This window comes from Echiichthys vipera (genome assembly GCF_963691815.1).
Source record: "Echiichthys vipera genome assembly, chromosome: 8".
In the NCBI taxonomy this organism is placed as follows: Eukaryota; Metazoa; Chordata; class Actinopteri; order Perciformes; family Trachinidae; genus Echiichthys; species Echiichthys vipera.
In genome coordinates this window covers 13,732,756-13,754,996 of record NC_139833.1, presented here as the reverse complement: position 1 = coordinate 13,754,996, position 22,241 = coordinate 13,732,756, and the positions used below count along the sequence as shown (strand labels likewise).

At 41.6% G+C, this 22,241-nt stretch overlaps 3 protein-coding genes across 3 annotated transcripts; 2 read left to right on the top strand and 1 right to left on the bottom strand.

Annotated features, from left to right (window-relative positions):
* Nucleotides 1–5,420: 5,420 nt before the first annotated feature.
* Nucleotides 5,421–13,330, bottom strand: trim46a (tripartite motif containing 46a; the record flags this gene model as incomplete). Its single annotated transcript, XM_083917882.1, has 12 exons — nt 5,421–5,868; nt 7,003–7,070; nt 7,194–7,423; nt 8,257–8,586; nt 8,677–8,798; nt 8,883–9,136; nt 9,626–9,721; nt 10,244–10,390; nt 10,476–10,674; nt 11,500–11,650; nt 12,159–12,417; nt 13,271–13,330. 12 exons carry the CDS (start codon nt 13,328–13,330, stop codon nt 5,421–5,423), a joined length of 2,364 nt encoding a protein of 787 aa, XP_083774008.1.
* Nucleotides 13,331–14,069: 739 nt separating this feature from the next.
* LOC310950053 (transmembrane protein 107-like) lies at nt 14,070–16,820 on the top strand. Its single transcript, XM_083917717.1, has 5 exons — nt 14,070–14,437; nt 14,760–14,827; nt 14,946–15,046; nt 15,847–15,943; nt 16,384–16,820. Exons 1-5 carry the CDS (start codon nt 14,351–14,353, stop codon nt 16,451–16,453), a joined length of 423 nt encoding a protein of 140 aa, XP_083773843.1. The 5' UTR covers nt 14,070–14,350; the 3' UTR covers nt 16,454–16,820.
* A 769-nt stretch (nt 16,821–17,589) lies between these two features.
* krtcap2 (keratinocyte associated protein 2) lies at nt 17,590–21,307 on the top strand. The gene is made up of 5 exons (XM_083919055.1): nt 17,590–17,701; nt 18,583–18,737; nt 20,201–20,264; nt 20,607–20,673; nt 20,789–21,307. Exons 1-5 carry the CDS (start codon nt 17,698–17,700, stop codon nt 20,907–20,909), a joined length of 411 nt encoding a protein of 136 aa, XP_083775181.1. The 5' UTR covers nt 17,590–17,697; the 3' UTR covers nt 20,910–21,307.
* The last annotated feature ends 934 nt before the right edge of the window (nt 21,308–22,241 follow it).

The window sequence follows — 22,241 nt, the reverse complement described above, 5'->3', positions numbered from 1 at the left end:
CACAGCCACTCCCACAGTCTCTACCCCACAAACACCATGTGTGCATTCAGATGTCTATTTTTGTCATTATGGGCAAATTCTGATCCCCCCATAATTACACACAACAACAAAGTCTCTGCTAACATGCAGCCAGACACTGTGCTTATTCAGCGTATAAACACACAACTCACAGCACTTGTGTGTGTGTGTGTGGGGGGGGGGGGGGGGGTCAGCAGCCTGTGCACTTTCTACCACCAGTAAAAGCACACCTGTCCCAGCTGCTGTTTTGAAGAGAACAAGAGGGACAGAAGGAATGTGCTTCTCTTAGTTTTTCCTGTCAGACCATCACCCTTCCCCAGCCATCTCTGTCACCATCCCTTCCCCTTGACTTGCTCATCTAATTATTCCCCAGGTGAACTCCTTTCCGCACAGATTGTCATATCATTTATCTATTTCTACTCCTCATGTTTTTCTTCCTATCCCCCCAGATTATACCTCTCACTCGTATCTTCTTACACCCTGGCTTTCTCAATTCACCAGTCTCCTCCTTAACTTTTCAATCCCCTAAAAAATGACTTGGTGGTCCTGCAGTCCTGCACCTATACTTATGAAATAGACACACAGCTGATTGGCATGTTTTGTACACCTAGATCTGCAGTGATAATCAGGTCTGTGTTGTTAAACTGTCAGCCAGTCTTAGATCTTTATGGATTTTATAAGCATGAGGAGTGAGGAGCAACACAAGCTCTCTCACCTTCAATCTCCTTTGATATACAGCAGATTTCACTGAATCACTGAACACATGAAATACCCTAATTAACAGTCCTACTGAAGCTTTCTATTATAGCTTTTTTATTGGTGTGCATGTATATGCATGCACTCACCTTGTTAGTAAATGCAGTTGCCGCTCTAAGTATTTATGGTGAGCCTTGTGCAGGGAGTATTGAGTCTATTCCCAGTTTTACAGCTCCTCCAGCTTTGTTTTGATTTTATAATCAGCAGTTTTTCTCCTCAGAGTTGCACAGCTGAGGGGCTGCATGCATGGAACACAAATACTGCCTTCCTTTTACACATGCACACACAATCACTGTGAATCACACATGCAGAAATGTGACTTTTCAGCTCTTTTACTGTTACCAGTTGGTGCTGAAAGACCTTTGCTCTGTACGGAAATAGATTTACAGGCAGCCCTCCGGTGTGCGTGTGCTAAGAGTTTTATTGTGTGGTTCAGTATGTCCTGTCTCTCAGATTCCTCCTCCTTCCTTCTTCTTAGTCCCTCGACTCCTGCCGCCCTTCAGAATGGAATCAGCGAGTGAAGTGATATGTGGACAGCTAGTCATTAAGCTGTCAGAGGACAGCCTGTGGACCAAAACACTGTCGGCACGGATGAACATACACATTTCACCTTTGATATAAATCATTTGTCAGGTATCCCCCTTTTAGAAATTCAATAACTGTGCTTACCACCACTGGACCAAAACAACAGTATTGCATGTGTCAAGCACTGAGTTTCATTTACGCTCACTGGCATAAAAAGTTTGAGAAATAAATGAATTTTGTTTGCATTACGCTTACAAACTTATCTTATAAAGGATGTGTAACACTTGCAGTGTGAACAGGTGGTTTAGCAGAGCGTTAATGTTTTTTCAGTCTAATCACACACACATAAATACCCATGAGCTTGCGGTGCTTTGGTCCTGTCTGAGCATGAATTTTCACTTTAGCATCCATTCAACACACACATGCGGCAGATTTGTGTGTGCACGTGTAAGCGTGGAGTGGAAGTGTTTTTGAATGGCAACCATGTAAAGTGTATTTGGGTTTGACTGCATTTGTGTGTATGAGCAGTGACACACATAAATGTTTTTTTGGTGATGTTCGTGAACCTCTGCGAGCGGTGGAGATCCATTTTGTTTGACAGACAGAAAAGGGGTAGACCATAGTTGGAACTTGTAAAATTACTCGGGGGCTAAAACATTTGTGAAGAAGTGTGTGTCTCAGAATGTGTGTGCAGGACATACATGTCCGCTGTGATGTGCAGAGGTGCTGAGGGAAGACAGGAGACACAGGAGTCTGTGTTGCTTGCATTAGCAAACATTTCTGCAGCTTCCTGCACTGTATGCACATTTAAAAGTTTGCTACATGTCATCGTGTATGGGACTTATTCTGCATGGCACTCAGCATTTTTGCTTCAGTTGATTTTTTAGATATGAGAAAATACATCTAAATGTTTATGTTGAGATATATAAAGTACTTGAGAGACAACACAGGTCAATATATATTTTAATTCTACTGTCATCTGTATTCATCTGAAATTCTAAATGTCCTGGGTCATTGATACATACTGTAGTTTAGTTGCTTGTTCATCTCATTCTCTGACACAACTCCATTTAATATTCTTTCAAGAACAAGTTTCACTACAAAATTCAGTTGCGTGCAAACACAGACAAATACTGGTTTAACTTTTGTGGGTAGGAGTGCTGTCAAGTAAACAAGTATAAACTAAACCGAGCTGTAGCTAAGAAATGATGCAACCACCAGAGCCCGAGGAGGTGAAGAAAGAAGATGAAGATGTTGTTTTTTCCCCCCAACAGAACATTTTGCATTGAAGTTTGACTGTTAAGAGTAAGTGTAGACTATGTGGTGTCTTGTACTGTGGGATGTTTTCTTTCTCACTGCTGTATCATCTCACTGTTTGTATGTAAATAAGAGACTGCAGATGAAAATTTTGAATAAAACATTTTTAACTAATGCTGATTCATATGCATTGTCAGTAACAAACGTAACAAATATAAAGGTATAACAAACAGGGGGAAAGAGAAAGAGGAATAAGGAGAGAAATAATCTTCCAGGTGTAACACAATAAATCGCACAAAGGTCGGCTCAAAGGAACCAAACAGAAGCTGAGAGCTCTTCACTTATATCTGACCTGTCATCACAGATTTGTGACCAGACATGTTGGTGTTGACACATCTGGCACCTGTTGCTGACTTTAACTTTTTTTCCACATAAGACAGAGGAAATGAACAAAGTGCAAACAATGTCGCCCTCTGATGGTTAATTGTGTGTCCTGCAGCAGACAGATAGCGCCAACAGTGGTTTGATTGCAACAGCTCCATGTTGATGTAAAAAAGACGATGACAAATGCGGAACCGTTCTGGTGTTATGCAATATCTAAACTCTTTCACCTTTGTCCCCATTTCTCTCTGTCTGGCCTGTTAAAACAATGTTCTACTACTACCTGTCCAACTGGCTCAGACTCAACCGCCCCCACTTCTCTCTCGCCTTGTCTACTGCTCACATACAATAATACAGCTGTTGGGCTCTTGGCCATCCCGCTGTCATACTGTAGAAGATGTCTTAAGGTGTGTCTTGGCTCTGTGCAAAATGGGTTGATTATATTTAAACCCGGTGGCACAAAAGATCCACTTTGCCTTTGCATACAGCTCTGGCACGCTCGGGTGATTAAGGGCACGCTTGCATGTAAGGGCAAGTATGCACTCATTGAGTGTTTCCATGGCATTCAAACAAGGGGAGTGTGTTTACTTGAATCACTTCTAGAGTACTGCTGTTTACAGTCAATAAAAATGTGACATTTTCATAGCATGTAGCGTGTAAACCGACTGTTACATTTGACCAAAAACATGTATTTGGACTGTTCCTTTTGGCTGTAGGGCGAGAAAATGACAGGCGATGATGAAAATAAAATAGGTTACAAACAAGAGTCATTTGTGAATCAAAGAAAAAAATCCTGTTATTAAATAAATATGAAACATGAAGACATAAACGAAAGAAAAGGTTTCTGTCTTAGCTGTATTACAGGAAGCACGTTATAGTAAATGATATTCAGAGAAGAGGAGATTGCTCCGTTTTTTTCGGCAGCAGGGGGAATGACATCACAGCGTTTACTGGTCATTATTTGAAACACAGTAACTCCATGTTACAGTTATCAGTCATTTATTGTTTTTCTCATGACATGATAGAAACATTCTGCCGGCCAAGGCTAAATCAAAATGAAGAGATTCAGGATTTCTGCGATGCTACGTTCTTAATTCATTCAGGTGCTGTGCTGCAACACAAATAGAGTTTAGACACAACGTTCAAGACAGGACACACAAAAACACAACAGGGAGTATGAGAGTCACAGCCAGAGTTCACATCCACATCAGAAAATCCTATTGTATATCAAAATACAGTCGGAGCCAGTCGATTTTAAAAACATTACAATATACTGCAGACAATCTCTTGCACTGAAATGATACTTAACATAACTCTTACATTCCCCAAACATAACTTTGAATCAGCTTGGTCGATAAGTAAATGAGCTACTGTAGGAAAAACAAAAGCTATCAAAAAAATTGAAAAAGTCAACCACATCTCATAAAATGTATCTCTTCTCATTAGCTTTCTTCATCCATCCACTTCCTTTAAAGTCACATCTCATCAATAATATGCATGTGCAAATTACTCAATCAACACATTTTAATACTGGGCAGGTAGGGATGCATCTGCATTTATGACTTCTGTCGAAAGGTAAAACGCTGAAATGTATTCACATGTTATGAGGTCAAATGGCATGATGAGAACATTATTCTTCTTTACTTTGATATCTCTTCTGAAAACACAGAGGCAACTGTGAGTGTGTATACCCAGCCGAAATGCCACACAAGTCCTTTTTTTGAAATGCAAACCAGTGACGATATAAAATGCCACCCGGGGACTGTTTAGACACCGAGACACGTGATCCTGACGCGAACCAGCAGAACTTTACAATTCAACAACGAAACAATATTCACATTCTCTGACTCTGAATTATAGACACATCGTTACACTTTTAGAGGCTACATAAAAAATCAAGGTATAAAATTAGGCATACAGTACATCTGAGGTGCTTTAACAAGGTGAAAGTCAGTTATCTGCATATATGTAATTTATGAAACCTAGTTACACTTGCATGCAACTTTTGTTGTCTGGTCCTTCTGGGACAAATTAAGACAAGTGTAAAAGGAGGGCAGATCTTTTTTTCTTACATTGCAAACAGATTTAACCTGTTATAAATGTGATTCACTCACCCTGTCAACAGAATTCTGCATAGTCTAAAACCACTTCAGCCACAGAGTCCACAGGAGCATTGCGAAATTGAGAGGAAAGAAAGCAGAGAAAACCAAAAGCTAAAAGAGAGATTTGATATTCAGGCCAAGTGCAAATGCAAAAAAAGAATCAGATATTTATATTCAGATCTCAACAATCACATTGAGAGAAGAAACGTAACCATGTTAAGCAGTGACAGTTGAAGCAAGTATCGGAATTTTTCCAGGATCAGGGCAATTAATTATTAACTCACATTAAGCAGTGTCTATAAATCACCTTTAACTCTACAGACATGACAAGACTTTGATTGCTGAGTGAACTGTGCCCATAAGCTGCTGTCTGGCCGCAATTTATTTGCTGAGATTTGTTGCACGTGTTTGAATGGTTACCCTCCGTGGCGGCGGCTCCTCGATGTTCCTATTGGCCACGAGATCCTGCAGCTGCAGGGCTCCTCCGCCGATGAAGCAGAAGGCCGGACACACTGGAGCAGAGCAGTCCATGTGGGCTTCCCACAGGATTCGCAATGAATGGGCGTCGTAGAAGGTGACACGTCCTTTGTCACAGTCCAGACATACTCCCAGTCGGGGTGGCAGAGGAGCAGTATGAGGGTGAGGCAGGTTACTGTGGCTGCTACTGTGGGAGTGAACTCCCCCCTGGCTATGGCTGTCCCCCTGGCTCTGAGTGTGACCGTGTCCTTGAGGCAGCAGGATCTTGCCCATGCCGATTGTGAGGAAGCAGAAGGTAGGAGCATCCTGGCCGTCCTCTGCCCCACTGTCATGCCCACTGTCTGGGTCACAACTGCGGGAAGGAGAAGAAAATTTTAAAAAACTTAACTTAAACTTAAAATTATAATCCGTAAGATTTTCATCAAGTTAATTGGCTTTTAAGTTACTATCTATCAAAGAGTGAGTTAAAACAATGGTGATTGATCATATGACTGACTAATAAAAAGCACTTTTTTTGGCTACTTTACCCAGAAATACATTTGAGTGTCTGTGGCGACATTCCCGTGCAAAATTCAAATGCAGCGCTCTATTAGTGATGCTTTTTACGTCAGTCAGCAGCGGTTGGTCTGCCCAGCTGGAGCTAGTCACTAAAGCACATGCTGGGTTTCATGTAATCGGAAATCGGGAGCCAAACTCGCTCTAATGTGTCTGACCGACGCAGGTCCATTTCATTACTGCTTACTCCCAATGGAGGATCAACAGAGAGAGATAGATGACCGTTCAACTTCCCGTCCAAAGAAAAAGAAACAAAAAACTAATCAAAGTGAAGAAGGGCAAATAATCAAGCATACCAACCTCGAATGTGACAAGAGGAAAGGAACTCGTCTTAACGCCAAAGAGGCCTCTAGAAACAACGTATCTCAAATCGAATGGATCATAACTTTAATTTAAACTAAACTTATCTTTAAAAAAAAAAAAAACTAGGTAAAGAAGCAAAATGTTTCTAATGTTTAAAAAAAGTTTGAACCAGTTTTAGTCTGGACTATTTTGCAACAACAACAAAATCATGCAAGGCTAAAAAGAAACAGTAATATAGTGATTTTATAAGAGAATAGTCTGAGCCTGTCACCTAAAAACTGTGACCTTACTCTTAACCCCAACTCAGTTGGAACTATTACACACTATTAGACTATTACTATTCTTTACACAAATTGAGTGTGTGAAGACTATGATTGTAGCCGTAGAGGCTACGTTCAAAGTGTTTCACCTTGGAAGGACAAGCCTGCCCTGTTAGAGATATAGGGATGTGTCACTAAATGTACTTACATCATCATGAGAAATTTCACTCAGTGACAGAGTCAATCCCATTCATATCTGCATTTTTTGATTCAGTGCATTTTATTTGTCGTCATAACAAAGAGCTATTTGTTATGATGGTTTTTAATTAATGAAAAAGTCTATATTTAAGAGAGTGCGATTTAGTTACCGAGGGCTGGCCATGTCCTGAGGGAGATGAAACCACTCTTGTAGCTTAGCCTCCTGCCCTACTCCCACCTGCAAGACAGATGATCAGAAAGACACAAGCATTTGGAAGCATCCATTTTGAGTCAGCAAATAAGGTAAAGCTTATAAAACACATAATACAAAAACCAACTGGCCAGCGATCATCCATCTCACCTTGACCAGGTAGGAACCAGGTTCCACAGAGCATGCCCAGTAGTGTCTGCCTTGATTAACGGCCAAGTCAGCCACCAGCAGGTCAGAAGTCAAGTGGCAAGAAGTGAGTGTACGGTTGGCGGCTTGCAGGAGGGAGAGGCCTGGCACACTGCGGGCGTAGGTTTGGCCTTTACCCAGTGCCAGCCTGTCAGCATGCAAGCCCCAGCGTGAGTCCAAGGAGAAACTCAACACTGAGAGGACGGGTAAAAGGAAAAGAGGGGCGAAGAGGGAGAGGGGTGGCCAGGAAGGTAACAGAAAGGAGTCAGGAGGGAGGAGGGGTTAGATCCTGAAGCTGGGACAGAGTTGGGCTGCAGCAAGTCTGAACACATAATGCATAATGCAGTAAAAGCTAAAGAAGAGTGGGAGGAAAGCACATAATAAGAGGTCAATCAAGAGAAGAAGAGAAGGTGTATTCAAGAGGAAAGGTAGGATAAAGTGGCATTAGCAGGGGGAGGAAACGTGAGAAACAGAGTTAAAGTAGCATCCACTCAAACTACATATTGTTTCCAATTATCCAGTTTTGTGAAGAAACTACTATGTAGAATAACAGCAAAGGGGAACATTTGGCAATATAGAGCTATAATATGTTTTATTTTAAAGTCTACAGACAGAGCGGTGGCAAGAAGGACAGAAGTGGAAAGAGTCGGATGAAACTAGGATGCAGAACAAAAGGAAGGTTTGGTGCAGAAACTAAAAAAAGTGGGAATAGAGGAAATGAAGGGATGGAGAGAAAAAAAATATCAAGATTAGTTAATTAGTTGAGGAAATTAAAAAAATAAAACCTAAAATATTGTATCTGCCAACATTTTTCTTTTTATGTTACCAACAAAAAAAGAAACGTTTCTGAATTTTGAAACAAAAAAACGGCATATTACTTATTCTCCAGGGCATTTACAGTACGCATCTGCGCTATTACAAAGAATGGCCTTGTTTGTTTTTGTAAGAATGTAAAGATGTTTTTTGTAGTAAATGAAATGTAAAAAATAAAATAAATGATGGAATAATGGAAAAGTCCATATCTCACCAGGTGCTGGTGGAGTGTGGAGGTAAACTTCTTCACTGTACTCTCCAAACCCAGCTTTGTTGCAGCCTCTCACCCTGAGCACATAAACGCTGTCCATCTGCAGTCGATCGATCACAGCGTTGGTCCCTCTCACTTCATCCAGACGCAGCCATGCTATCGCAGCATTAGGGGATCTGGTGCCGCCCCATGTGGCTGCAGCCCCTCCTGCTCGCCGCTGGTATTCGACAGAGAAGTGCCACGCTGGGGCCGAGTCCTGAGGGAGGCGCCAGCACAAAAACAGCTGGTCATAAGCAAGTGTCTTCTGAGTGTCAATGACTGGAGCCAGTGGGGCTGTAGAGGAGACAAAGCAACAATTGCAGGTTGCATTACATTCACCTTAACAAAGTATAATTTCACTTTTACAGAGACAAAGGAGCCTACCATGTATGAACTCCAAGCTGTGAATGAGCTTGATCTCTTTGGATGTGTCTAGGTGAAAGTGTCTGAAGGAGGGATCAGCTGAAAGAGAGAAACACTGCAGGTTTTCTATGGCCTTCACCAGCCTGAAGGGGAAACACAGAAAAAAGCAAAATCAAACACATTCATTCTTCCCACGTTTAGGATTCATTTGGATAAACGTGTGTTACCTGCTGTGGGTGACTCTGGCAGCCTGTACGAAACAGGGCTGATCCGTCTCCTTGAGAAGCTCATGTGTGTAGGCCATCAGGCCCGCATGCTCCAGCAGACCTCGCCTCTCTGAGACCTGAGCGGACAGGGCATCCTCCCTCCTGCTGCGTGATCCCTCCAGGGCCAGGGCCAAAGCCCCCTGACGCTCTGCCACGGCCGCTCCAAGCTCTCGAATACAGTGGGTCAGCTGATGCAGAGCCACTGCACTGTTAGCCTGGAGAGAGACAGGGTGGGGAGAAAATGTTGCTGCTAAGTGAAAATGACACATTAGCAATGGCAAACACAGAGACAATGTCAATGCTAACACAGAAGTGTGTCATTGCACTAGAGCCCCAGGCCTCTAGAGGGCCCACTAATACTACATGTCCCTACAGTAGTAGCTGTAGTTAATGTAAACTGGCAGGATAGGCTGGGGATGGATTCCCATTGTATTGCAGCACAGTAAAAACTACTACACCCAAGTGTGTTGTTGGTTGGTCTCTAAAATGTTGCTTTTTGGAAGGAAACATGGATTCAATTCTAAGACAACATACTGCTTTCGGCTTGTTTAACAAAATAAATGAGAGATGATATCTCAATGAAATAACTCCTGGTAGCCACATGGATTGGTCATTTCCACTGCAGCAGACCCCTTTACAAACACTGTGCAAAGATACATTATGAGGATCAGGTACTTTGACAATACCAAGAAAAGACAGATCACCTCCATCTGTTTGTTGGCAGCCTCCAGTTGAGTGATCTGACTCTGTATTGTCTCCTGATTGGCCAGGATGAAGTTGACTTCCTTGGTAACCTTGTCCTGTAAGACCAAAACAAAAGTTGACATTTCAAGGCTGCTAATATCAGGATCTTAAAGGTCTCATATTATTCTCACTTTCAGGTTCATACATGTATTTTAGGTTTCTATGAGAACATGTGTACATGCTTTAAAAAACACATCATATTTCTCATACCGTATTCACACACTCGGTTTTAGCTCCCCTCCTGAAAAAGCCCAGTTTTGGTCAGTGTTTCTGGGTCTTCCGCATCTGAACTCTAGATAGTTTTGCACCGTCACTGCAGTTATGGAATGGCTCTGTAGCAGCCCTTTCTACTTATATATCTTATAGTATAGTTGTGACATCACAACCATTACGGAAGTCCTGACGGCTCGTTTGAAGACACAGTTTCTGAATACGGACTGTTTGCATTTGTCTGGGGATTAAGCGTTTTGACACTTTCACGGTATGTCTATAGCACCTAGACCTGCTTTATAATTAAAAAAACACAGGAATCTCTTTTTTAAAATATGGGACCTTTAAGACAGTTGAAACAGACTCACCTTGAGGGCTTGGTAGGCTTCTGTTATGGGCAAAACTTTGTGCCCATGGTGGACGCGACGGAGCTTACAAAGTGGGCACAGTAACCTCTGGCAGTTGCGGCAGTACCACTGCAATCTCTCCTGCTCATGCTCTGTGCACGTTAGGACCTGGAGAACAACAAAAGATTAAGGCGCAATGAAAACAGAATAGAAGCTACTGTATATGATGCACAAAACACAAAAAGAGACAAACCTTAGGCCGGAAGTTGTTAGTGGGTAGAATGTGTTCGTGCTGAGCTCGAGGGGTCCCCCAGGGGTGGTAGAGTTTGAAACACTCATTGCAGAAGTTAGACTTGCAGTCAGCACAGCCCTTAGTGGCCTCCAGAGACTGGGGAGGCTTACAGAAACCACACATGATGGCTACACTGCCCAGACTTACTGTGTGCCTGTACCTAAAGGGCACACGTGGGTACAGGGAGTTAAGGGGAGGTCTAAAGCAATTCTGCAGCAAAAACAAAGAAAAAGAAAAAAAAATAGAAAGCAAGAAAGAAGGAGTTCTTAACACTCAACAAAGGGAACATTGAGCTCATCTGAGTTCAGTACTGTTTTACTGCCTGACCTGGATACATCACCAGCAGCTGCCTTGTAAGTGCATCCTGCGCAGTAAAACATGCACCGTCACACTTTCCTTACCAACACCACCACTGTCTGGGGAGGGAGCAGCTGCACTCATCAAAGTGCTGCGTGTGAAACTGGGAAACTGCCTTTCCCCATAACTCTCTCTCTCTCTCTCCCCATCTCAGAACACTTTTTTCCAAAGCAGCCCCTCTCACTTTGATCTTTACTATTTGAACTGATAAGAGAAGGGGATGATTAACATTTAAGAAGGATGAAAAGTACTTCACTCCCAACTTTCTCAACAAAATGTTGGTTAAAATGAACCATTTTGCCACAGTCGTTGTCATACAGTGCGCTGCGGCCCCTGCAATCTGCTCTTTTAGGGTTATAGCCTTGGATCAGGAGTAAAGGAAAGATTAATTATCGAAACTCCTTCCAGCAAATGATTTCCTGTCTCATTTATAAAGCTGTATTGACAAAGCCCTTCATGCGTTGCCTATCTTTATTGCCTTCACTGGTATTTTTTTCTGAACCGATGGTCACTTTCTTTATGGTTTCTGTTAGCCAAAGATGAGACATTATTATCTAATGAAATAACTGTGCCTGTCACTCTCTGCTCCAGTATGTACTGTATCTATGGTGTTTGTGCATACGCATACCTCTCCACAATCCGCTCCAGTGTGAGATTGCGGAGGCAGTCCGTCAGGCCTTTCTCCCCGAGCTCCACGTCCTGATGACAGGAAGGACATGGGAACAGCATGGGGGGAGGGGCTGCGTCCTTCCGCCTACGCCCTGGGTATGTCCCGCATACTGTAAGGAGGACGCAGGTGTAGAGGAGGGGAGATGAAGGAGAAAGAGACATATACATAGAAGAGGAGTAAAAACTCTTAGTTGTCCCTCACAAATATAAAAACACAGCACAGTGATAAATGACGATGAGTTCACTGTGGGGGGAAACACTGTTTGCTTACACACTCTGAAAACACACCTGCTCGACAGATGCTTACTGCCTTTTCTGCCTCCTCGACTCTCCTATGCCTCTATGCCCTTTGCCCTACATGCACTTAAATAAGTCATGAGATTAAAGCAAAAAGCGCCGGATGCAAAGTGGGATACTGACGTGGCAGCTACATCACCTGAGAGTGTGCGATACTAACAGGACAGAGGCTTCATATAACACCATCATCTTTGCATTTATAAATGATTATGTCACTCTAGTTTAGCTTAACGCTGAGATCATTCAGTGTCATTTTGAAATCTTATTGCTAGGCCACTTAAAATTCCCATCAGCTGCAGCGAACACACATATAATCTCCACCTGTTCTGAGGACCCGTTCCAGGCGGTCAGGGGTCCTGGGTGTGGGTCTTCGTGTCTGTCGCGGGGAACGAGTGTTGGGTGTGGAGGCCGGTGAGTTTGGCTCCGGGGGGAGGTCTGGAGGAGGATAACCTCTTTGTACCAACACCTCCGCTGCACACAGCAGACACACACTGTGCTGGCACGGCAGAAGGATGGGCTGCTTCACCATCTCATCACACACTGGGCAATGTAGCTCCTGTTCCATGCTCTTCATGTTGGACTGGAGAGGAGAAGAGGGAGAGGAGTCAGAGTCAATAATGGCTGAGTCACCGGAGTAAATAAAGAAGCCACAGCTCTCTACTTTTTGCACCTCCTGTGAACTGAAAAAAATATACATGGTGTGTAGGAGTCGAGAGAGAGAGAAGGGGACCTGCAGCAGACACTGGTTACATAGGCTGACTCTGCATTTACAGAGCACAGGGAGGGCAAATATGGAGGAAAAACTAGCTTTTCCTGACTTCAGGTGTTAGCCTGTCTCCCTTAATATAAATGGAGTCCTCTAGCTTCACTTTCCATCTGAACACTTTGGATGTAGAATAAGCTAAGCTAACTTGTCTAAGAGCCCATTTTCAAATCAATAAAATGAATATAGCTCTCCGTTTTTGCTGCTCAGGCCTAGGTTTTGTGGAGGCCATATTCCGGTGTTGCAGCTACTAAACGCAGCATCCCGTTTCTATGACAACGCGCATCCTCATCTCTTTCTCCTTAGGCATTTGAAGCTACTTTTAGCCAACATTTTTTAATGAATGTAATCACCAAACATCAACTGGTTTATCTGGTGCAACGTTTAAGTTGTGTGGATATGTTATATGTGGCCTTGCTTTGATGTTTCCCCCACAGTGCTACAAACCTCCCTTGACTGATTTGATGCCAAAAAATGCTTTAACGGAATAAATACCCCACATTCCTTCACCGCAGACGCACCTGTGCATCCAAATGTGTCGAGAGGAAACGTGGTTAAATTAAAATAGAAAGGTGGAGGAGAACATATACTAATAATAATATCTAGTTTAAAATGCGCACATGTGGTTGACATAAATAGCGTAATAAAAAAAAATGAGCGTCGTACTTACACTAATGCGAACCAACGCGTCCATGATAGAGGTGAAGGTCTGTAATTCCTCTTCAGCCATGCCTCCACGATGCATGCGTGTCTGCGATTCAACAACTACACCTTTTATTCTGGGGGAAACACAGAGGCAGCCTATATGGCAGTCGTACCGAGGGAAAAGGCGACTCTGGGCCTGGACTAGTGAACCACCACTACGGATTTGCAGTAGGCGGTTTTCTGTGCTCCGTGTGTGCTGTTGCGCACACGCTGAATCTGTGCTGTCTGTCTCAAAGCAGCCAGGCGACTCGGTGTAGAAATAATATGATGGGAGGGGGGATTTGGAAAGGTCTGGTTAGGACTATGTCACAGCCGCACTGCCCAAGCAACGATTAACATGTTACATTGTTAAAATACAGTAGGTCTATGTTACAGCCATAATAGCCATAATAGTCTTATAACGGTATTTCTATATAAGAATAGTTTCCCTTCCTCTTTCCTCCCGACAGTCCTGATAATCCGCAGCTCAGTTTGTCGTAATAAACCTCCCGGTTGTTGTTGTTTTCAGAGGTTATCTCCTAAAATGTCCATATGCCAAATTGGTTGTGGACCTGTTTTTATAGTACCGTTAGATGGCAGTGTTGTGCAAAAACAGTCCTCTCTCCATTGTTGTCCGTGCCCGGAACCTTTGGTTATTGGTTGTTGGTGAAACAGGACTGTAATTCAGAACGTACCGGCTGGACATCGGTTGTTGTAGCAACGCAAGCTCAGCCGTATTAAAGCACAACAGCGTGAGACTTGTGTCTTTGTGTCTCGTCGGCAGAAATGTAGCTTCCCTAAATATTATTTAGCTATATAAGTAGCGGTATGTTCCCTGAAGTCTGTTTGTCAGAGTTTATCGTTCACCGTTGCGTTGTTGAGTTATTTATGTTCGCCTGGGATAAAGTTAGCGCCATTGTCAGACTTCAGCTAATTGGGCGCTAACGTCAAGTGAGTGGCGCTAACCTTACACTGGTTTAGCTGCCAAACTGCTTTAAATTCGCAGTAAATAACGTTGCATTTGTTTGCGCATTGTATTTTAGTATAAAGTAAATAGCAGCTCAGCATGTCGGCTGTCAACAGCCTCGTCCCTGCACGGTTCTTGACTCTCACAGCTCATCTTGTCATCGTTATCACAATCTTTTGGTCGAGGGTAAGAAAGACATTTTTTATTTGTGTATGACTATGTGTTTACATCTACGTAGGCATGACGTCCCTCTTCATTTATTATTATTATTATTTTAATTCATATTTTATCTTGTATTTATTTATTTAAAATGTGTTTTTTCGTTCGGGTTGGGTGGGGACTAATAAGAATTTATAAATTAATAAAACAATAAATATTTTTTTCCCCGATGCACTTTAACACATCGTGATACGTTAAAAATAATTGTTAGGTGCGTTTAAATATAATTTTTGATAACCGATATTGTAGTGTTTTTCATGCTAAGCTGTTTGAAATGCTTGTTTCACAGGAAAACAATGTCAAGGCTTGCTTGCCTTTGGATTTCACGCAAGAGCAGTATGATGATGAGGACAGGAAGTAAGAAAACATTTCACAAACACAAACTCGCGCAAAGAAAGAAATAACTTACTTGCCACACACACACACACACACACACACACATGCACACCCTTTAATGTGTCTCTCTGTGTCTCAGGTTGGTGGTGGCATTGGCAGTCACCCTCGGTCTGTTTGCTATAGAGTTGGCTGGGTTCTTCTCGGGAGTGTCCATGTTCAACTGCAGCCAAGGTCTCCTGTGTATCCTTTACACTGATACTCTGTGTGTGTGGGGGAGGAAAATGCCAACCCTCACCTTTTGTTTCCTGTCTGACCAACTCTCCAATAAAGACAACTGTGCAGGAAAAGACGAGGCACAAGATAAGAGTGCAATGACATCTGCTTCCTGGCTAAAGAGTGGGAGGTCGGAATTTATTTTGGCTTAAAAGTCATAACGGCTTCAACACGGACCAGGGAACTGATGGCAGATAAAATATCTGTACAATAATGAAGCATAAAAAGTAGGGATGGGCATGAGTGATTGACACCCTCTTCGGGAGGGCTAGTTTGAAAATAATGATGTCAATAAGTTAGAAGCTTTTCTCAGTGAGCCATGCCTTTGCCCTCACTGGAGTGGTGGAAGTCCAACAGACACTGGTACAAAAAACTGAGTGTTCTGGCAAAGCAGCACCTGCTGGTAGACACCCCTGTGTCTCCACTGGGGGACTGGTCATTGACAGAATGCGAACGCAAATCTGATTTGGTTTTTGTAAGGGAACAATGTTTTGAAGTTGTGTAAAATGGGTAACTGTGACTGTTTTATTGAGAATAAGCATTAGGTGTCGGGTATGCTGTATTGCTGTGCATCATTATTAATGCAGAAAGATGCGTTCCAAAAATAGATTTTGAAAAATGAGTACTTGATTGGCCTTCGAGGAATTGATACGATCCCTCGATAAAACCCTAATCAAAGAAGATGTGATATTAAAAAAGTTATTTAGTCATAAGTTACAATTCCATGACTCCGAACTCCTGTATATTCGGCTCTTCGCCTACTATAGCAACAGGAGTACATGCCAGTGCCTCAGTGGCTCTGCTCTTCTTTCTGTTTGAGCAGTGGGAGTGTGAGGTCTACTGGTGGATCCTTGCCATTTGCAGGTTAGTGTATATACTTAATATTTTGTATGTGTTCTTCCAAAAGCATGTTTTTTCCCTGACAGATATTACACCCAGCATTGACTGTCCACTGCAGCGCATCAGTATCCTTGTCTTTCTTTGTGTTTGAAAAGTGGGAATGCTGGACGTATTGGGTTATTTTTGCCACCTGCAGGTTTGTGTGTGTGTGTGTGTGTGTGTGTGTGTGTGTGTGTGTGTGTGTGTGTGTGTGTGTGTGTGTGTGTGTGTGTGTGTGTGTGTGTGTGTGTGTGTGTGTGTGTGTGTGTGTGTGTGTGTGTGTGTGTGTGTGTGTGTGTGTGTGTGTGTGTGTGTGTGTGTGTGTGTGTGTGTGTGTGTGTCTGTCTCAAAAGTATGAATACAAGTGTGCCACTGTCCTCAATGGTTTTCTCTACATTTCTATCTCTGTCTGTTTCTCCCTCCAGTGTGCTACCTGCGTTTGTGGAGTGTCTTCTGTTTATAGCTGTTTTCGGACTGAAGAAGAAGCCGTTATGAAAGACAGTCCTGATGTAAAATACTACAAATTCATGTGGATGCGGACAATGTGGCGACGGAAGGCCTGGGATACATAAATAATGAGCAGAGGAATGAACTGAAAGACAATGTTTCATTGACTTATGTGCATACGACGCACCAACAAAACACCAAAGGGATATACAAGTCCCTTTCTGTCCATAATGTTTTGTTATATATATTTTGAATGAAATAGATGCGGAAAAGGCAGCGACTTAGTTAAGAAATAAGTGCTAATTCGTCACTAAACATATATGTGAGTTTCTGTTCTCATTCTGTCTAATTTCCATGGAAGTCTTAGAAAGTTATTGTAATCCCAAATACATTTTGTACAAATTCTTACACTGTCGATGGTCTTTTTGCATTTTTCTTTCCTTGGGACATCTTTTACACAGTGTTTACTGTGTACAAATAAAGCCTCCTCCACCCATAGTAGAAGACCCTTTAAAACAACCAATGTCTTAGTCCAATCTGAATGGACATTGAACACAGCAGTTTATTCAGCACACATGATATAAAAATGTCAATCTTACAAGCATAATGAGAGCCTAGCTTCATGTTACTTACTTGGTTTGATTTAAAAAAGTACCTATACAGTTATTTTGTAAAAAAATGTCATACTAACAAAGAGAAATTAATGAACTAATCCTTAAAAATCCAAAATATCCGGCAGTTGAAACTTAATACATAATTACAACATATTTAAATGGATTATCTTAGCAAAATAATTTATCCATACAAATATTTTGGCTTATCAAACTACCAGCCTTTTATATTTTTAAAGATTCATATTTTAAATCATATTTGACCACTATGGAAAACTTAAAATTCAAAAAGAATAAATTTGCAAAAACTATTAGATCATTTAGACCCCATACATTTTTGTTATTCTTCATTCCCTTTTCTATGTTTTACTGTCTTTGTACATTTAAATGTATGTTATTTCTTCATTAAGAAATGCATTTTTTGATAATGTGTCAAACCCTGAAAATGTAAGAAAGGTAACTTTAGTAATTATATTGAATCTTTTCAATAAAATAAATAAATAGATAATTTTATTTTTTTAAATCATCGCTTCCTCTTTACAGGACTCCGCCCACTGGTCCCACCTGTTATCTGGACCGGGTGCTTAATTCTTTTAGTTCCTAGAGTCGGGGACTGGCTCAACCAAGTCAAACCTCTTTCAACTTTATTTCATTACAAGGACTCTAATTTGATATCCAAACATGGGTATGTATTTCACTTTTAATTTAGCATTAAACTCACCAAGCGCGTATTATTTGCACAGACATCGCGAGATATCAGCGCCTAACGTTAGTTTAATGGTTAAGCTAACTAGCTAGCTCACTAACGTTTAGAAATGGACAGCATTTTATACTGTATGCACCTCCCTTAAAAAAGCAAGTACAAACATGTTTTACATTGCACTGTATATCTATAGAGGTACACTAGCTGGATATTGTTGCCGCTATTGTCGGTTGTTTAGCTTGAAGCTAACAGCTATTTGACGGAAACGTTTATGAACGAACACTGACGTGGCGTTACCTTATAAAGAGTCAGGGGGAACTTTTGTTTCAACTGGACTTTTGAGCTTCACATATCCCTAAATGCAGCAGAGAGTCAATCCCGACACACCTTCTTTAAGACGTGATCCTTATTGACCAAATGAATGCTTGACTTATTATGTTAATGTACTTGTATTAAAATGATTTTGTCTCATGTTTTTAATTTTTTATCTCCATTGGTACTTATTTTGTGCTTAAGCACGTCATAAAGAGAGCGTGTGCATGATTGACTCTCTGCTGTTTGGTCATATTTTAATTATTTTATCAGGTGAAGCACTTTGTGACTTTGTCTGTAAAAGGTGCTATATCAAATAAACGTTTAATAATGTGCATGTCATTGTTGTCCTGCTTCCATCATCCAAGAGTTTTTATGTTCAGTGTCTTTATCTTGGTTGGTCGAGCAGAAGAAAAGTCATATTTGTTTTGTTACATCTGTTCTGTTCCCAAAACTATTTTTTCCGGTATATTACGGCACAATGCTATTTCCATTCATATGCATTTGTGTTTTGAACAGGCCTACAATAAAACACTTTCTTTGCTTTGCAGCGGTGAACACAGGCACCTCTCTAGTGCTGTCCAGTCTGCTGTCAGTGCTAGTATTTGCTGGGATGCAGATGTTCAGTAAGCAGCTGGGATCCACTGAGTGGCTCACCATCCTGGGAGGTTTCCTGGGCTCAGTCCTCTTCATCTGCTCCCTCACTGTATCCTATTGAAGTGCTTCAATCCATGTTGCTAATCATTAAACTACGAGGTTCTTTAGAATTTCATGCTTTGTTTGAAATAGATTTTTTTGTTAATGAACACCCCATGCTCTTGTCGATTGTGTACAAATTGCCAATCCATTTTCAGTCTAACTTGATTTCTCTGTGTGACCTGGGGCCTGTTTCACAAAGCAGGTTAAAAAAAACTCTGAGTTTAACCCTGAACTCAGAGTTGATCTACTCTGAGATAGGAAACTCTGAGTTTTCGGTTTCAGAACAGCAGATTTGCGTTAGGTTGATCAACTCAGAGTAGTTTGACCTGGAGTTAAGCGCGTGCACCACAAGTTAAAATAAGACAGCATCAATGGAGCCCTGATTCGAAGAGTCACCATGGCAACGGGGAAGCGAAGGGCTACGCTACAACTGCAACTGTAAATATTAATGCGCTCATACGGTGAGTTTGAGGAGGTTTACACCGCTGCTGCAGCAAAAGAGAGGGAGACGGTGCGGGAGGACATTGCGGCTCGGGTCAGTGCGTAAGTTTAAATGTAGTCCTGTTGCAATCACAGTAATATCACAGGGGAAACTGCTTGAGTGGGAGCCTATTAGTTTATATCATTTAAGTGCATTCCCACGGGGGAGAAGCGCACTTGGCAGCAGCTTAAGATGAAACATAAAAACATTGTTCAAACAGGTAAAACATCGGCACAATCTCATGGTGACGCCTCATTTTGAGCATGTTTTACATGGTAAAGTAAATATTACTGTAAGTGGCTGTTTTATATGTTGTATACAAAAACTCCCGCTTGCAAAAAAACGCAGCGCAACACACAATATCTGCCGGGATATGAAAGGGTACCGCTCAAAAAGAGAATTGCCTGGAAATGCAAGCACATCTTTAATCAATAGTTTGATAATCATCTCCCGACGAATATTTCATTCTCTGCGCAGTAATTCTGCACCTTCATCCACGGGATAATTATCAAAAGGACACGCCATGGTAGTAAAATAGTTGCCACCTAATAAAACTTCTAATGTCTGATTTTTGCAATGATTTTCTGAAAAAATGACGGAACTATACTTCGCCAAAACTCGCCCGCTGACTGAATGAATGAGGAAATCAAACACCGTGTGTGGCTGAAAGAGGGCGGAGACAGAGAGAAACTCAAGGTTTTCTGAGAAAAACCTGGTCCCGACCAGGTTAGTTTCAGAGAGCATGTTACCATGGTAACTGACCGAGAGGTTAAGTTACCTCTCTCTGTGAAACAGGCTAGAGTTACCCCTCTGTCTCTGGTTTGAGTTACCTCCCTTTGTGAAATGGAAAACTCAGTTTCCCTCATTTCAGGGTTAACAGACTCAGAGTTTTCACTAAACCTGCTTTGTGAAACAGGCCCCAGGTTTATCTTGTGCATATAAATGTATACATAACACTGTAGTTTGTTCCACCTTAACTTTATTTCTAGGCATTTAATAATCTGGAAAATCTGATTTTTGGGAAGGGATTCCAAGCCAAAATATTCCCCGAGAGTAAGTAGTGACAGCACTAAAATCCAACGGAGACTCTCAGTCCACAGTGTGTCTTTACATAATATTTAGCCTAACATTTCTCTAGAATTTGACAGGTCAAGCATTGGCGCAGCTTACACTGAAACATGAGAGTGATTGATTATTAAAGCATATCTGAACCTCACCATGCCAGCCTTTCCTAATAGGAGTTAATCTTTTTTTTTTTTTTTTACATAGTTGGTCAGTGATTTAATATATAATCTATGTACAGTGAACACTAGATGAGATTAGCCCACAATATTATTGTTGATATATCATCCTGGCTCTGTTCCTCACTTATATTGATTTTCTATCAACTTCCAGTTCTGCTGTGCCTGTGCCTTGCACTGTTTGCCTCTGGTCTAGTGCACCGTGTCTGTGTCACCACATGGTAAGTGACAGTACCTTTGCAGATCACAAATACCTGCTTCAACTTCACACAACACAGTTCAAATAAGGCCAAATTATTCCTTTTACCTCATTGCTTTTTGTTTCTTCTACTCCAGCCTGATATTCTCCCTCTTCGCCCTGTACTACATCAACAAAGTATCTGCAGCTCTCTACCAAGCAGCTGTTCCCGCGGTAACACCAGCCAAGGCAGCCAGCAAGGGCAAAAGGAAGAATTGATGAATCTGTTGGATCCCACTTGTATCCATTGAACCGGTTGATATTACCCAGATGCACTTGAATTCAGGCCATTGCAACACAGCAAATGCATATTTTGTAATACTGTCTTAGATCCATAACCCTTGATGTATTTCTGCAGGCTTTTTAAAAATTACTCGGACAGTGACGGTCATTTCAGTGACTACAGGTTCTACCAAATTGTATCAAGGCCATTAAAAAAAAAACTAAACAGAAGCTGTCAACATTCCATTGATACACGTTTCCTCAGCACTCTTTAAACACTGATATACACTGATGTAAAAGAGATTCAATCAACCCATCATTTTATTTTGGTATTCATCAGCACATCAGTTTGCTTGTTTTGTTTAATTCATTTTGTAATTAAACCCAGTAAAATAATTTGAATGTGTTTTTATTCCGTCAAACCAGTTTTGTTTTTGTTTTTTTACTGTGTTTGCAAATGTCAGGCTGTTTGTTCAGGTAGGTGTGGTGGTATCCTAAAACTGTGAGCTGGGATACTAGCTCACTGTTTGGGAAAATGGGGGGGGGGAGGAGGGGATCGACATATAGCTTGTTTATCTTCCTCTTCCACCAACTATCACAACAATTGCAAAAAAGCATTAGGAAAGAAAATTTTGCATCGGGGACTCCGGGGGTCTGTATTTAAAAAAGAAAATCACACAAAATAAGAAACTAAGACAAAAGTACAGTTGAATTTTATGGCTAAAATATAAATAAAGTAATGTAAATGTGTGTAAACTGTTTCCAAATGAAGTTACTAAACCATAGTATCTTCATTGTCATCAGAAGCAGGCTGGTTGTGGACTGACCCAGGTGTGAAGTGTGCAGGGATGTTATAACAGGAGAATGTTAACAATGTGAACATGAAGTTACTTGTATGTGAAGTCACTGTTTGCCTCAAAGAGGGGTGAGTGATGGTCACTTCTACTTTGTCAATGTGACTCTGGGGTGGTAAAAAGTAGCAGTACTCCATGGTTTTTCATGTCAAGACAATGTTTCACAGATTTCTATATTCATTTTATCTGTATTTTATTGGGCAGTGATTCCTTACGGTTAGAAACGATTCTGGACACTCCCAACAGTCCCAGTAGAGCTGCTCAGTAGCCAACAGATCAGGCTGTAGTGGTGGACAGCCTCTGGGTGTGGCAGTAGGTGTGAACAGGATGTTACTGACAACAAGACCTTGGATAAACAGAAGCTTAAAATGAAAACATGTCGTCATTGTCTTCCTTAATTTAATCACTGTCACACTGAATCAATTTCATGTATATGCAGGGGGGGGGGGGGGGACATAATAGAAGACTGGATCAG